This window comes from Aptenodytes patagonicus, chromosome 17 (genome assembly GCF_965638725.1).
Source record: "Aptenodytes patagonicus chromosome 17, bAptPat1.pri.cur, whole genome shotgun sequence".
In the NCBI taxonomy this organism is placed as follows: domain Eukaryota; kingdom Metazoa; phylum Chordata; class Aves; order Sphenisciformes; family Spheniscidae; genus Aptenodytes; species Aptenodytes patagonicus.
The window spans coordinates 12637336-12650685 of record NC_134965.1 but is presented as its reverse complement, the minus strand read 5'-3'; the positions used below and the strand labels follow the sequence as shown (position 1 = coordinate 12650685).

Below are 13350 nucleotides of genomic sequence, written 5' to 3'. Positions count from 1 at the left end.
ATCTAGAGAAAACTTATATTTTCTTTCATCTCTACCTAATCAATGTTCTCTTTCCATCTGTTGCTCTGCAAACCCTATCCGGCCAAATCCCTATCAGCCAAATTGTTCATCTGCCATCAGCACACCACACAACAATTAATTTTATAAATTAAATATTGTCAACTTTTTGACCAAAAAAAGCTCAGATTAAAATTGCACTCATAAAGAATTAATAAAGAAAAAACCCAACCCTGCAGCACCATAATTCCTAGTCCTCTTAATTTTTCATTTCCTTTTGCAAAGGCCCTCTTAAATATTTATACCTGCCTTTTAAAATTTGGTTTCTACCTTATGGCCGCAACAAATCTTTACGTTTCATTTTTAATGTAAAATATTAAAAAAAAATCCAAAAGCATTACTCTGCACTTTATTATGATAAGATTTTTGTTTTGCTACGCCACAAATCCTCCTAAATCTCAATCCCGAGCATAATGTCTCCCAGATGTCTCAACTAGTTGCCATGCCAACTAAAGCAGCTTAAATTAAATGAGGGCCTGAAATGGCACCTGCACCACTCCAGGTCTGTTGCGCATTAAATAAAGCTCTCTTGACAGGGGCTCAGAGGTGCCATTAACTTGAACAGCAGCGATCTGATTATTGTCTCTAGATAATTTAATGAAGGTCTCTAAACAAGAGCGAAAGCAGCACTTGCTTGATGTTCCTGCCTTTTACGAATGTGGCAGCTTCTTAAACAGCTGGTACCCGAGTGGGTCAATGACTTTACTCCGGCCAGTACTATAAATGTTTAGCAAAAACAAACTACAAAAACCCTACAGGATTTCAATCAACTATTCAAACAGGTACCTGCAGTTTTCTTTTTTAAGTTGAACCATAAAATATGCTGGCTATGAGGTGGTCACTGGAGCTGTAATACGCAGCTAAGCTGAACATTACTACCAGATAAAAATTGCTACTGACAGCAGTAATTAGTTAAGTAGTTGTATAAAATTAGAACTACAAATGTACCAATTTGCTTCAGAATAATTATCAAGGCAAATGCACAGCACAAAAGAACTTCACTTACTCTGTTGACTGGGGAGACCTGCTGAGTTGGTAAATTTTACAAAGTGACAGGCAAATTTTAAAAAGGAATAAAGTACACTGTGATGTGGTATTCTCATAATGACCTTCTTTATTAGGTCTCTGCATACCTCAAAACTCAATTCTATAGACTGTTTTTCTGAGAATAGGCCAGCATTCTGTGAACAAGTTCTGGGGTAGGTGGGTTAGCTGGATGCTAACAGTGGCATGGAGGTGTCCATCTGATACTGTAAGAAACACGCTTTTTTTTTTTTTTTAAACAAAACAAAACAAAACTCTTTCTTATATATTTCAGGATTTTCTATAAAATGGGCACAAGGGGTTTTCTCCTATTTTGGTATACTTTAGTTATACTTGTTTTTACATTAGGATCATATCAAGCTTAGTTTGTGATGCCACCTCTGTTCGCTTCTAACTCTTTGCAGACTTTATAGCTTCCTAGTAGAAATATTTCTATGACATCCTCATTTCGTATCAATACCCAAAACATGAAAAAAAAGACCTGGCCCGTGTAAAAATAGTGCAACAATTATTAAAAAAAATTAATGAGTCTAATACCTGTCTAAATTATTTTTTTATGTTTAAAATTTGCTGACTTTTCTGTTATAGGTAAAATTACTGATACAAGTATATTTGCCATCAAGTCACCTCTAATTATGCAATGTAGAAATGGCAATCTATGGCATGTGTCAAAGACCACAGACAAACAATAGCAGAAGCTTTTTGGAGGGACACTGTTTTGGAGTCAGGGAAAAAATAAAAAAGACAGTTTTTCATACCAGGAATAAAATACTGAAACTCCGTCTGAATCTTACTTCTGTGTAAGGTAAGGGCTTCAAAGCTCTTGATGAGTTCCTTAGACAGAGAAAATTCAGCCTTTCCACCTAATTGAGCTGGGGTACAATGAAAGAAGTGCTTAGGTGAAGCAGCAGCTCCCACCTCTCCACTCCTCAGTTTCAAAACTCATCAGGAGTTGGAGTTCCCAGCCTTCCACAAAAGCACCATGTCATCAATCAGCTCTGAGTTAATGGCATTGGTATTAATCACCTGCAGTTCAGTAGCACCATATTTTGTATTACATACAATAAAATCTCTAATTTTCATATCTAAATAATTGTATCTGTGTATTTGTAAAACAAAGCTTGAATGCTGTGGAAGCTCTGTTTTGGGAAAGCCAAATACATCCGGCACATCACACCTGAAAGATTGTGTATAGTCTTGTTGTGACAAGTTTTCTTGGCTGTACACTGTGGTTATCAAGAGTAAGACATACAGGTTCTCTGGTGTCAGTAAAAACCACGTGTCTGAAATGGAACGGTGAGCCATTCCCCAGAGGTATGGCAGGATGCAGTCTGCAGAATACAAAAATAAACTCCACTACTTCAGCATTAGTTTCAAAATTTCACTTGGTCATTTAATTATTTGGTCTTGAGGTCACCTGGATTTGATATTCAAATGGGAAATGCGTTTGTGCTGCAAAGCACTTCTTGCAGATCACTATTCCGATATTTTACAGTGCTTACAGACAGATGCAGTAAAATTATCAAATACTTCCATGAGTAGAAAAAAGCAAAACAGTGCAAGGAGGAATGTGGATTAATCAGTAGTAGATCTGTGGATAAATTACTAACTACTATTGATAATTTATTCTACAAATAGCTTTTAAAACAGATTTAAAAAAAAAAAAATGCAACACCAGATGTCAAACACACGGTGTGAAGAGTTCCTAGTCAAAGTTAACATTTTAAAACCTTCTCTCATAGTGTCATTTCAGGTTGTTAAAAAATCAAGTCATAATCCTTAAGTCAGGAATTAAGATAATTTACTGAGTGCCTGTAAAAGGTTTAAAATTAAAAAGACAAAGGGGAAAACTTCAGTCTGTTTTTACTGAATCATTGACAGCCAGGCACATACTGCCAGCAGATTCTACTTGAAAGATCACTGCTAATGACCTGATATTCAACTTTAAAACCTCCCTGGTATTTTCCCATGTGTACACAATCTTCTCAATAGAAAACATTTTCAGTTCCAGGCAATATTATCCAACTAGATTTTGCAAATACTGGAATAAAGGTATTACAACTTTACTGCTGAATAAAGCAAAATTTTAACCCAAGGCAAAAGAGCCTCGTGTGATAGAGAGAATAGAGCCATTTTGGCAGACAGTTCATTCAAGCAGACATCTAGGACTCTCTCTCATACAGTTTACTGGTTTGACAATAACACCACCATGCTTTCATTACCTGTAGAAAGTACATCAAGCTGTTCTGTTCTCATGAATATCTAGTGAGAATCTACGTCACAATTCTGCCCGATCCACAATACAAACTGTTGTGTTACCAGCTGCAAATTGGCAACCCATAGCCTTCTACGGAGTATACTAACCCTCTTAATCCTTGAGGTCCCTGTTCAACTTGTTTGTGCACTGGCCCAGAGGAACTTGCCACGATGACATTTCAGAAGGGTACTTAAACAAGGAAACCCTTTCTAAGGCTACTGTGAAAGAACAGGAAGCCTGAGCATACGCTACTTGGTAGCCCAACAGTGTTGGCATTGTCCCTTTTACTGGCTGGAGGAACCAAATCTTACCTTGTCCCTGTCTACCCTCCTCCACCCTACATATATGAGGGATTTACTCCGTAATCTGTCAGAAAACAGTTCTTTCACCTCTTAATAAGATCAATGGGAAGGAATTGCTGCACACCTTTGCTTTTACTAGTATTAAAATCTTTCCAAGTCAGTATGACATCACTTCTGTCAGTCTTGTTTTTTCAGCTGCTTCTAATATTCACTTTAATGGAAAAAGTTTTCAAAAAGTTACTATAGAAACTTAGGATAGTTCTTAAAAGAGAACATCTGTGTATCTCCAATTGCAGAATTCAGTATTACAATCAATTGCAGAAGATTTTGTAATTGGAAAAGAGAGCTATAAATCATAGAATCATTTAGGTTGGTAAAGACCTTTAAGATCATCAAGTCCAACCGTAAACCTAACACTGCCAAATCAGTTCAATCAAGAATTAGCAGATATGTTAGTTGCAATGAAAGGCTTTTTAGATGCTCTAGCAAAATCTGTGAGTCACTATTTACCTTTATAACTGATATGCTTTAGAACTAGGTCAGTCTACCTAGGAACACAGGCATACAACAGAACCAAAACATCATCCAAGCTTGTGTATCAGGGATTATACTTCTGTTCCACCAAGGTAAGCTGATGATTGCAGGGATAAGCCTTGAACTTCAGCTTAACGATGAACTTAATGATGAACATATAAAACCTAAAATTCACCAACAACCTCTTTTTCATTTATTTTCTCAAGACAGACACACAGAATAATATATGCTCCAATATCTACTCATTTTTGCACTAGGTGATATTGGCAAAAATATCAACACCCGTATAAGATGTTAAATGCTCACAAAGATTTTCAATCTAAAACCTCATTATACATTCAAATTATCTCTCAATCTAAGAGTTTGTAAAGAATTTGCATTCTAAAACAAAAATCTCACCAGATTAAAATTCTTTTATTCATCACCAGATTCCTAAGAAATCTTTTATCATCAAAATTTTCAGTTTTATAATGAGTTGTCTTTACAAAATATACTTTGCAATTCTTGCTAGTACCTATGAGACATTGAATAATTGAAACTAACTCTACCAGTTCATTTCCAACGCATCATTCATATCATTTTAGTCATTCTTTTACTATTTTTTTTCTTTCCCCAAAAATTGCACTACAACTCCTAGGAAAGCAAGCAGTACCAATTCAATCCCTTTACACTTTTATCACTGATCAATATACCTTATTGTAAAAATGGAACGTCACTATGATATCTTTAGGAACTATACTAGCAGATCAACAAAAGTTTTTACAACTATGTCCCCCAAATATGGAATACAGTTACCTGATCTTCTTAAAATGGATCTGAAATAAGTTGTTCTTATACTACAGTAAGCAGAAGCACATGCAATTAAAAATGTGCATATAAATTGAAACACCTACTCGTTCATTCTTCTAATGAATTTAAGGGTCATAAGTGCACTTACTGCAATTATTTCAACAAAAAGGAGAAAGAAGACTACAAAGCAAACAGTCTTCTATTACCAATATTAGAGTCAAGAAATTCAAACAAATTTAAAAAAAGAGACAGCCCTATAAAATACTAGTCAGAATGACTTAAAATCAGTTAACCATGAAGGAAACTAACATTTCTGGGTTTATATACAAAACATGGCAGTAGCTAAGCTCATAAAAATAAACTTAGCCCATTTAAATATTCTTGATTGTACAGTTACATGGAAGGAGTGAAACCCTTAACCTAGATCTGATTTATAACTCATATGATTTGTTATAAAATGAGGGCACTGAACTAGTGCAAATAACCAAACTCCAGTTTTTGAAGACTACTCATATGCTGTTCACATGAAAGAAATATCAAAGCAAAATTTAAGAGCTTTATCTAACATTCATACAAAAAAGCCCTAGTATATTTTCAACCAATCAGTAAATCATGCTGTACTTTGGCTAAAATCACTGAGTTTAAAATACATCTGCTTTCTTCACCAATAAATTCAAGGTATTACAAATAGATCAAACCACATTTCACAAAGTTCAGTTTATCTAAAAATAAAGAATGACAATTTTCCACCCATTAATTGTCTTGTAAAGTGGGTCATACAAAAAAGCAGCTAAAACCTATCAGTAATGAAAAAAATAAACTTCCAAAGTCTAACCATACGAGTAAGCTGGTGCACTCAAACCTCAAGCAGCTCCACTGAAGACTGACACCAACGTAATAAAGCTACTTGTAGGATAAGCAGAACACATGATGTGGACATCTGTGGGACAGGGAATTTTTTTTTAAACCTAACTATTACTATGCGTCCCGGTAACAGAAAAAGCTATCAGGTCCCAATTATGATTGTATGAAAACTACACAATTTCAGAAAATAAAACCAAATCCTCAATCAGAACACTTTATATATGTTCCTGACTGTATATGCATACATTTTTAGATGAAAATTGATTGGCAGCTTACTTTAGCTTATAACAGACATTTCATTATGCCCTGCCTGATTTACAAAGAGTTTTTTGGTAACAACTTTGGTTTTGGGAGGAAGTTTTTATTTGCACAATTTGGTTGCAAATTATAAACTTGAAAGGCAATGCAACCAAAGCTGTAAAAGGAGCAGCAGTATAATGAGATGACACATAACTGAATATGCTATGATTCAAGTGTTTGCTTTCAACAGTTCAGCACTGAGTTTAATTTTCAGTGTTTGCTTTTGGGGTTTTCCATAGAAAACACAGAAGTCTATTAGCTGACCTCAGCTGTATGGTAGATCTCTGTATTGAAATGCTAATTTGATAATGGAAATGTCAATGTGTTAGGATATTTGATTATCTGCTCTCTAACATATCACTTTTACTGAAGTCTACAAAGGATATTTTGTTATTAATAGCATGTTGTAAAAATATCTGAACAGTTCATAAAACTCTGCAAATAATCTTAAAACTGTTATGGGCAGGAGTCTGGTGAAGAGCTTTTTTCCTACACACATAAAGAATAAAATATAAACAATCTCATTCAGTGCTAATTATCAAGTTCATTTTTTATTAGCTAAAAACTTCTCAAAAATTGGATCTTAGCATGTTAAATTTTTAAAATAGCATAAAGAAGAGAACAGACTGTGGGATTAATCTAGGCAGACAATCTTTATTATGATTCCTGGTCTGTAGCTAGCAAAGTCTCTGCAGAGAGCAGAATTACCCCTATTTAAAATAATTTTTTGTTCTAATTCTCACAGTAGATACTTCCAGATACTTTCTGTACCATGAAAATCTGTACTTAACTCATTGCATTAGAGTAATTTCTGGCAATTTAAAAACTGGAGTAAGTACTAAAACAACCTGCTATGAGTCACAGAACTTCTGTTCCAACTAGAGTCAGTAAGAGCCTACCCAGGTCAAAGACTTACTTTTTGGTATTTAAGAACGCATAAATTCCCAACCCCAAAAATAGAAGATAACCCAAAGTTTGAAAAAGGAAAAACACAAAACAAAACATGACATTCTCATGTCAAGTTATGTACTAAAATTCAATTTTATAATGCAGTTACCCATAGACAGCATGTACCTTTGCATCAGTGACACATTAAACAGCACATACATTTGTGTGAAATCTGTTTTCTTGATCAAGATAGAGGCTGAACACAGAAAGCCAGAACTCAACTAGTCTGCTGAAACATCCCTGAAAAGTCACGGTTTCAAAGCATGTGACAGTAGCACTCTGAAAACACCAGAAAGTATTTTAAGGTACTAAAAACTGAGAGGAAGTTAATTACTGGATATCGTTTTAAAAAAAAAATTTTGGGGGAAATCACCATTAGTAGCAGCAGTATCTGTTGGTAAAAACACAATGCCCTGCATTTACTGGCTCTTACATATTCAAAGCTTCATGTTCAGTCCTGCACCATTTCACCCCCAATGTTAACAATAACTAAGAGTTCTTGATAGTATAGATTCACTTCTTTAAATAAAACCGTTCAGATACAGGCTCAAGGTTTTTGTAGTTCTATTTCATAGATACCACCAACTACTTGCAGTTTCTAAGCTAATGAAAATTACACCTACCTCAGTTAAGAAGCTCTATTTTATATTTAGGATACATTTCTTCAAAATAGTCAATGTGTGGAGGCTGGAGTATGTCGAGGGCAGAGAGTACCTAGGAAACACCACACAAGATCAAGACCTATCCCAGTCAAACAAAAACAAATCCCTTTCAAAAAGAGTCAGACTGCACCTTTCTCATAGAGCTTAGCTTTATTCTATCCCACACAGACAGACCAATATTCTATCTCACTAGATATATGAATTTAATAGCCCACCAAGTCAGATATTCTGTACATTGAGGGCCTCTTTCTCTCTTTTTTTTTTAAATTCAAGAAACTTTTCCCAGCTGTTCAAGTACTAGCTTAAAAACATAAGTTTATCCACCCAATAAAGATTGGTTTATTTCAAAAATATATATAACCGTAAAATATTTGAAAGAAGTCATTCTCGCAGAGAAATGCAAAAGCAAAAGATATTACACTTTGTTCTGCCTTTCACCTTTAAGAGTTCTGTGATATACTGCTTTCACATGGGAATTAACAAAAAACAAAGTTGTTCACATTCTGAATCAGAAGCTCAGCTCTCTGTGCAAAGCAAAAAGGTAGAAAAGCGGCAGCACAGAATTTACATCCTCTCACAGGAAAAAAATACTACCTTGGTGTAGTCTTTTAGATCCTGTCTTAGGAGTATATATGACATTTAGGTGAAGCACACAAACTTCAGTGGTTATCAAGCTCAACTACTGACTGCTTACAGAGAGGCTTTTATTTAATTTTATAGTCCTCAGTAAAATCTGCTCCATAAGGAATACCCTGGTGAGGAGCAGTTTAAGATACCAGTTCAAAAGAAATCTTGTCCCACAATCCATCTCCCAAGGACTGGTGATAGTGGTGGTGGTGGGACTCTGCAATCTGGTATAAGCTTGCAAGGCTGTCCACCTCTTTTGCGTCCCACTAACAACACTTATCTGAATTCAGTGCTTAACTACAAATAAAGTCTTTCTTGGAATATGATACCCTCAGATAAAAAAAGATAAACTTTAAAACAGGAAGAAAAGCAATGAAATAATGTTCTGAAACAGATACCCACTTCCTGATCCCACTCCACTAGGAGAAGACAGTAGTCCCAAGATGCTTGTTACTGCTTATCAGTGAGAGAGGTTACCACAGCCACAGTTGCACTTGTGGAACAGTTTCTGCAAGTACTTTTATATTCACTTCAGATACAACCATATGGGTCAATTCAAATAATTTCTTAAAATGTTAAACCTAGCTGATTTTACCTAAAGCAGATCTGGGAGTGCTTGCACAACCACTCTGCTAGAAGAACTGAAAGAGCAATAAACTCCAACAAAGGGGAGAGGAAGATGGAGTAAGAAATAGCTTGGAAGCGAAAGCATGTCCAGCTGGCATAGCTTTGTGCAGATTAACATTTATCTAAAGCCGAAAATAAGATTAGGTGGAAGTGTATTGCCTGTCTATTTGCAAACATTTTGGAAGGGAAATTATGAATATCCTTAGATTCTTGATAATTTCATTTTTTATAGTGTTTGCAACAGTAATAGCTGAGTTTCCAGGAAATCTGATAACCATAAAATTAGAGAGCTTTTAAAGCATTTTAGATATTCTATAACTTAAAAGAAAAAAATACTTCTATTATAGATAGCTCCATTTTACAATTAGGTTTTATCAAAGACTTCAAAATTACTTTGAATTTACTTACATTGTCATGCTTAAAAAAACACAACATCTTCAACTCCCGGAAGACCCTTTTACAAGAGACCAAATTTTGGAAGACGTTGGGCATCTTTTTGAGTGCAACTCTCTTTCCATCTCGCGGATCTGTTACTGACCTACAGAATAAAAGATTTAGAACATCACATACTACAGTTAGACAATTTTTCTAAATCAGAAAAGAGTATTTTAGAGTTCTTATCATTCTCAACTGAGACGGTGAGTCAAAACAATGTGAAGACACTTCTAGGGAAAAAAGTATTAAGCAAAGGGCGTTATGCACTGTACTATAGACCCTGTATTAAATGTAGCATGATCATTCTTTGATTAGAGTACATATACACATACCCAGTCAAGCTTGGTAGCTGTTAAGCGGCTGGACACATGTACATCAGTGCATATACTGCCTGCCACTGGCATACACTGTAGCTCAAACTTAGATCAACGCCTTGAGCAGAGGAGCAGACGTGATGATAAACATCTCCTTCACCTCCCAAAAAAGACCTTATTAAGAGTAAAACATTTTCTCAGTTACACAGATTTGATTTTGTTGGGTCTACTGCTTTCTTCTTCCTCTCCTAAGAGGGCAAAAAATTTAATAATCCCATTCTGACAGAACACTGGCAAGTGTAAGACTATTACTTGATCTATCACTAAATCACTTTACATCTGGAGAAGCAACAGCACACAGTATCTAAGTTTCCACAAATGTAAAACAGGCATGATACCTGTCTTTCTCCCATAGAACTTATGGGATGCAAGTATAGTAGTTCAGAAATTATAAGGTGCTTTGCACATGGCAAGTATTTTAATTTAAGGTAATGAGATTCTGAAAATAGAATTTTATAATGAGAACCATAAAACTAGAGCAAGGAGATTATGGTGCCTCAATTCCCAATCACGGTTTTTAAGGTGAGGCTTCTCAAACCTCACTACAAAACAGGGTTTCTAGATCTTCAGTTGTTAGGAAACCTTCATTTTTTTCTGCATATTTTTATTGGGATGACCAAAATAACTTTCTTCTCAGTGCAACGCCATAACCACGTAAGAATCTACATCCAGCTATGTACCCTGATGACTACATTTGTCCTTAAAAAGTTGCTGGCTTTTCCATCTATCATGTGACTCTCCTACAGACGACACGGAAGGCTTCTTCTTTTGTCTCAGGTCCATGTTGGTTTAAGTATCTAAATAAAAAATTAGAATGGGATAATCAAATATCTGCCTTATCTCCAAGTACCGCATCTGACTTCAAAATACAAAACAATTCAATCAATCCAAAAAGTCAGAAGTAGCCACTGATAGTAGTGGTTGGGAGTCCAAGGAGAACTACCCCAACACACTTGGCTGGAACACTTGTTAATAGCCACTGCATCTTTGTATTTTAAATAAGGGGTGGAAGGGCACTCGGGAAAGTTGATACCAGACTAATTTCTATGGTGGGAAACACAGAGCTGAAAAGAATCTGAAAAGGTCTTGTAATTCACAATATGTTTCCTATTTTCTCCAGGACCTTTGCCTCTTGCCTCTAGCCTAAATTGGAAAGAAAGGGAATGAAAACTGGAAGAGCTACAGAAAATCCACTGTTAATGCAACTCAGCACTCACCATGGGCCAGACTGAAATATCCTCCCTCACACTGTATAGTAACTTCATTCACAGATGATGGTTAACCTCAATGAGTCTATTTGCAAAACAAGGTACTATTCATCATGAGTAGGCGACATTTCAGGCTGGCCTGTAGCTTTGGGATTATAGCACAGGCAGATTCTGAATGACACACAGCAGGGCCAGTACCAGGCAGTGGCTCACAAATTCATATAAATTTGATCCCAGCATGAGCTGAGAGCTCCCATTGCTCACAAGGTCAAGCACCACTGATCAGCTAATTAGTGGTATTCTTCTCTCTTTATGAGACAGCATTTCTGGCCCCCGCCAAGTTTTTACCAGCTTAACCAAAAAAAAAAAAAAAAAAGAAAAGAAAAAAAAAGAAAAAAAAAGCGGCAAGCCACCAAACCTCTAACCTGTAAAAGAAAACTTAAAAGCTGCTGATTCCTGGGAATTAAATAGATATATTCTTGGTACAAAAACAAAGTTGTAACATTTTATTCATAAAAATCCTCACTGATTACACTGCAGATGCTACTGAATTGCTAATTTTTCCCTTTGGAGTTTTGACACTTATTGCTGACCACTGCGCGCGCACACCGAAACACTGCTATCAAGAGGATATTCACAGCTATGGGAGAAATTCCACTGGTGGATTGCAATGATGATACACTGAAGTATCATACAGATGCAAGACCTGAGACCTTTGACAACATGAAATTTCCTCACAAATGACTGTTAATACCTAGGCAGACCACAAGCACCTTCCTCAGCCATGTTATATTCAACAGTACAGTTAAAACAATAGTTAAATAGCTATCTTGGCTATGAAAAGTATTTGATTTAAAACCTTCAAAATTTATTTTATGCTATATTATAGCATATTTAGAGCACGTTCTACAATTCTTTTTGAATAAGGTGAAGAAAATTAAATATGTGGTACTGTTTCATTATTTTTCCTTAGAAACATATCTAAAAAGCATAACTACAACAAAAGAATTTTCTTTAAATAGACACAATTGCTATTTTACGCTCTAAAATTATTTCAATTTCTTTAAGACAGGATAAAACAATGCTTAAGGTTCAGACAGCTTATTTGAGAGAGTTCACATCTACTTCTACCATTTCTATTATCTGTAATAAATTAGTGCAGTAAACATATATAAATTTCTCTGAAGAAAGACTAAAAAGTCCTCATTGATCATGTCCAGGGGCTGTACAACACAAAAAGAGCGTAAAGCAAAAAAACAATGGCCATTTGTCTGTAGGTTTACTTTGTTGAAGAAGTTAGCTGCAGCTTCACAAATTTAATAGGTTTTTTGTTTGCTTTTTACCTCAAATTACATAAGCTTAATAGAACCTGAAATGGACAGACCTAAACCAGAAGTCACAAACAACAACATTTTTGAAGACAGACATGTAAACAAGTAATGCAACCTTCCGTGATTGATAACAATCTGTCATCTGAAACTCGGGCATCACTTTGACTGTTTACAGCAAGAGGAAGTCAATTTCCATAAAACTAGTTGCAGATAGCTTGTGGTTTTGTTAAACGCTCTTCCTCTTGTTCTGGAGATTGTAAGCTTTACAAGCTTACAAGCTTTTTAAGCTCCTAGTTGTATATTTAGGCCGTATCTATAGCAATCGGCTTCTGAATTTGAGTACTATCACAACAGAAAGACACCATTCCAATTAGTCATAACCCATTTTGTAAATGTTAACAAGCAAATAACTCAACATATCAGAATCAGCTTTAAAATTTTAGGTATTTTTGACATTAAGATTTCATAAACAGGTCAGATGTGCAATACAATTCACATATCTATGTGAAACAGATACAAGAAATTGACAAAGTGCTTGAACAACACACAATTAATCAATCAATAAACCCAGCATTATTAAAAAAAAAAAAGCACAAGAATAGTTTGGCTTTGGTTTTGGGCTTAAAGACTAATAAGAACAAAAAGACCATAACAAAACCTGTTGAGGAAAATTCTGCACCGCTGGATTGACAAAGCATGTATTAGAGTCCTCTCTGCTCTTCAGGTGTTTCCTTATTATTAATGTCCCGAAGGCTTTTTAGACAAAATGCACCATGGATTTGAGTGCATGGAGATAAAAAGCAGGCCCACTACAACTATGCACACAGCATATGTTTTTTAGCTATGTTCAGGTCTCACTGCTGCAGCAGCACCAACAAGACGACACTGAATTTAAGGCAGGCGAGAGAGTTGTTTCTGAAATTCAACCTACCACTAGTCAGGACGAAACTGATCTGCTGGAAGAGGAATAAATACCAAAACAAGTTTCCAC

At 35.6% G+C, this 13350-nt stretch overlaps 1 protein-coding gene across 4 annotated transcripts in view; it reads right to left on the bottom strand.

Moving 5' to 3' along the window:
• The window catches only part of NLK (nemo like kinase), a 67870-nt gene that overhangs the window by 23590 nt on the left and 30930 nt on the right, over window positions 1-13350 (bottom strand). For all 4 annotated transcript variants that reach the window (XR_012996663.1, XM_076354265.1, XM_076354264.1 and 1 more), the window contains 2 exons: window positions 9420-9549; window positions 7754-7809 (listed from right to left, as the gene is read on the bottom strand). Coding sequence is in view for 3 of the 4 variants with exons in the window: in XM_076354265.1 (XP_076210380.1) it covers window positions 7754-7809; window positions 9420-9549 (186 nt within the window). In the remaining variant the exon portion in view is untranslated. The remainder of the gene's footprint in view (window positions 1-7753; window positions 7810-9419; window positions 9550-13350) is intronic.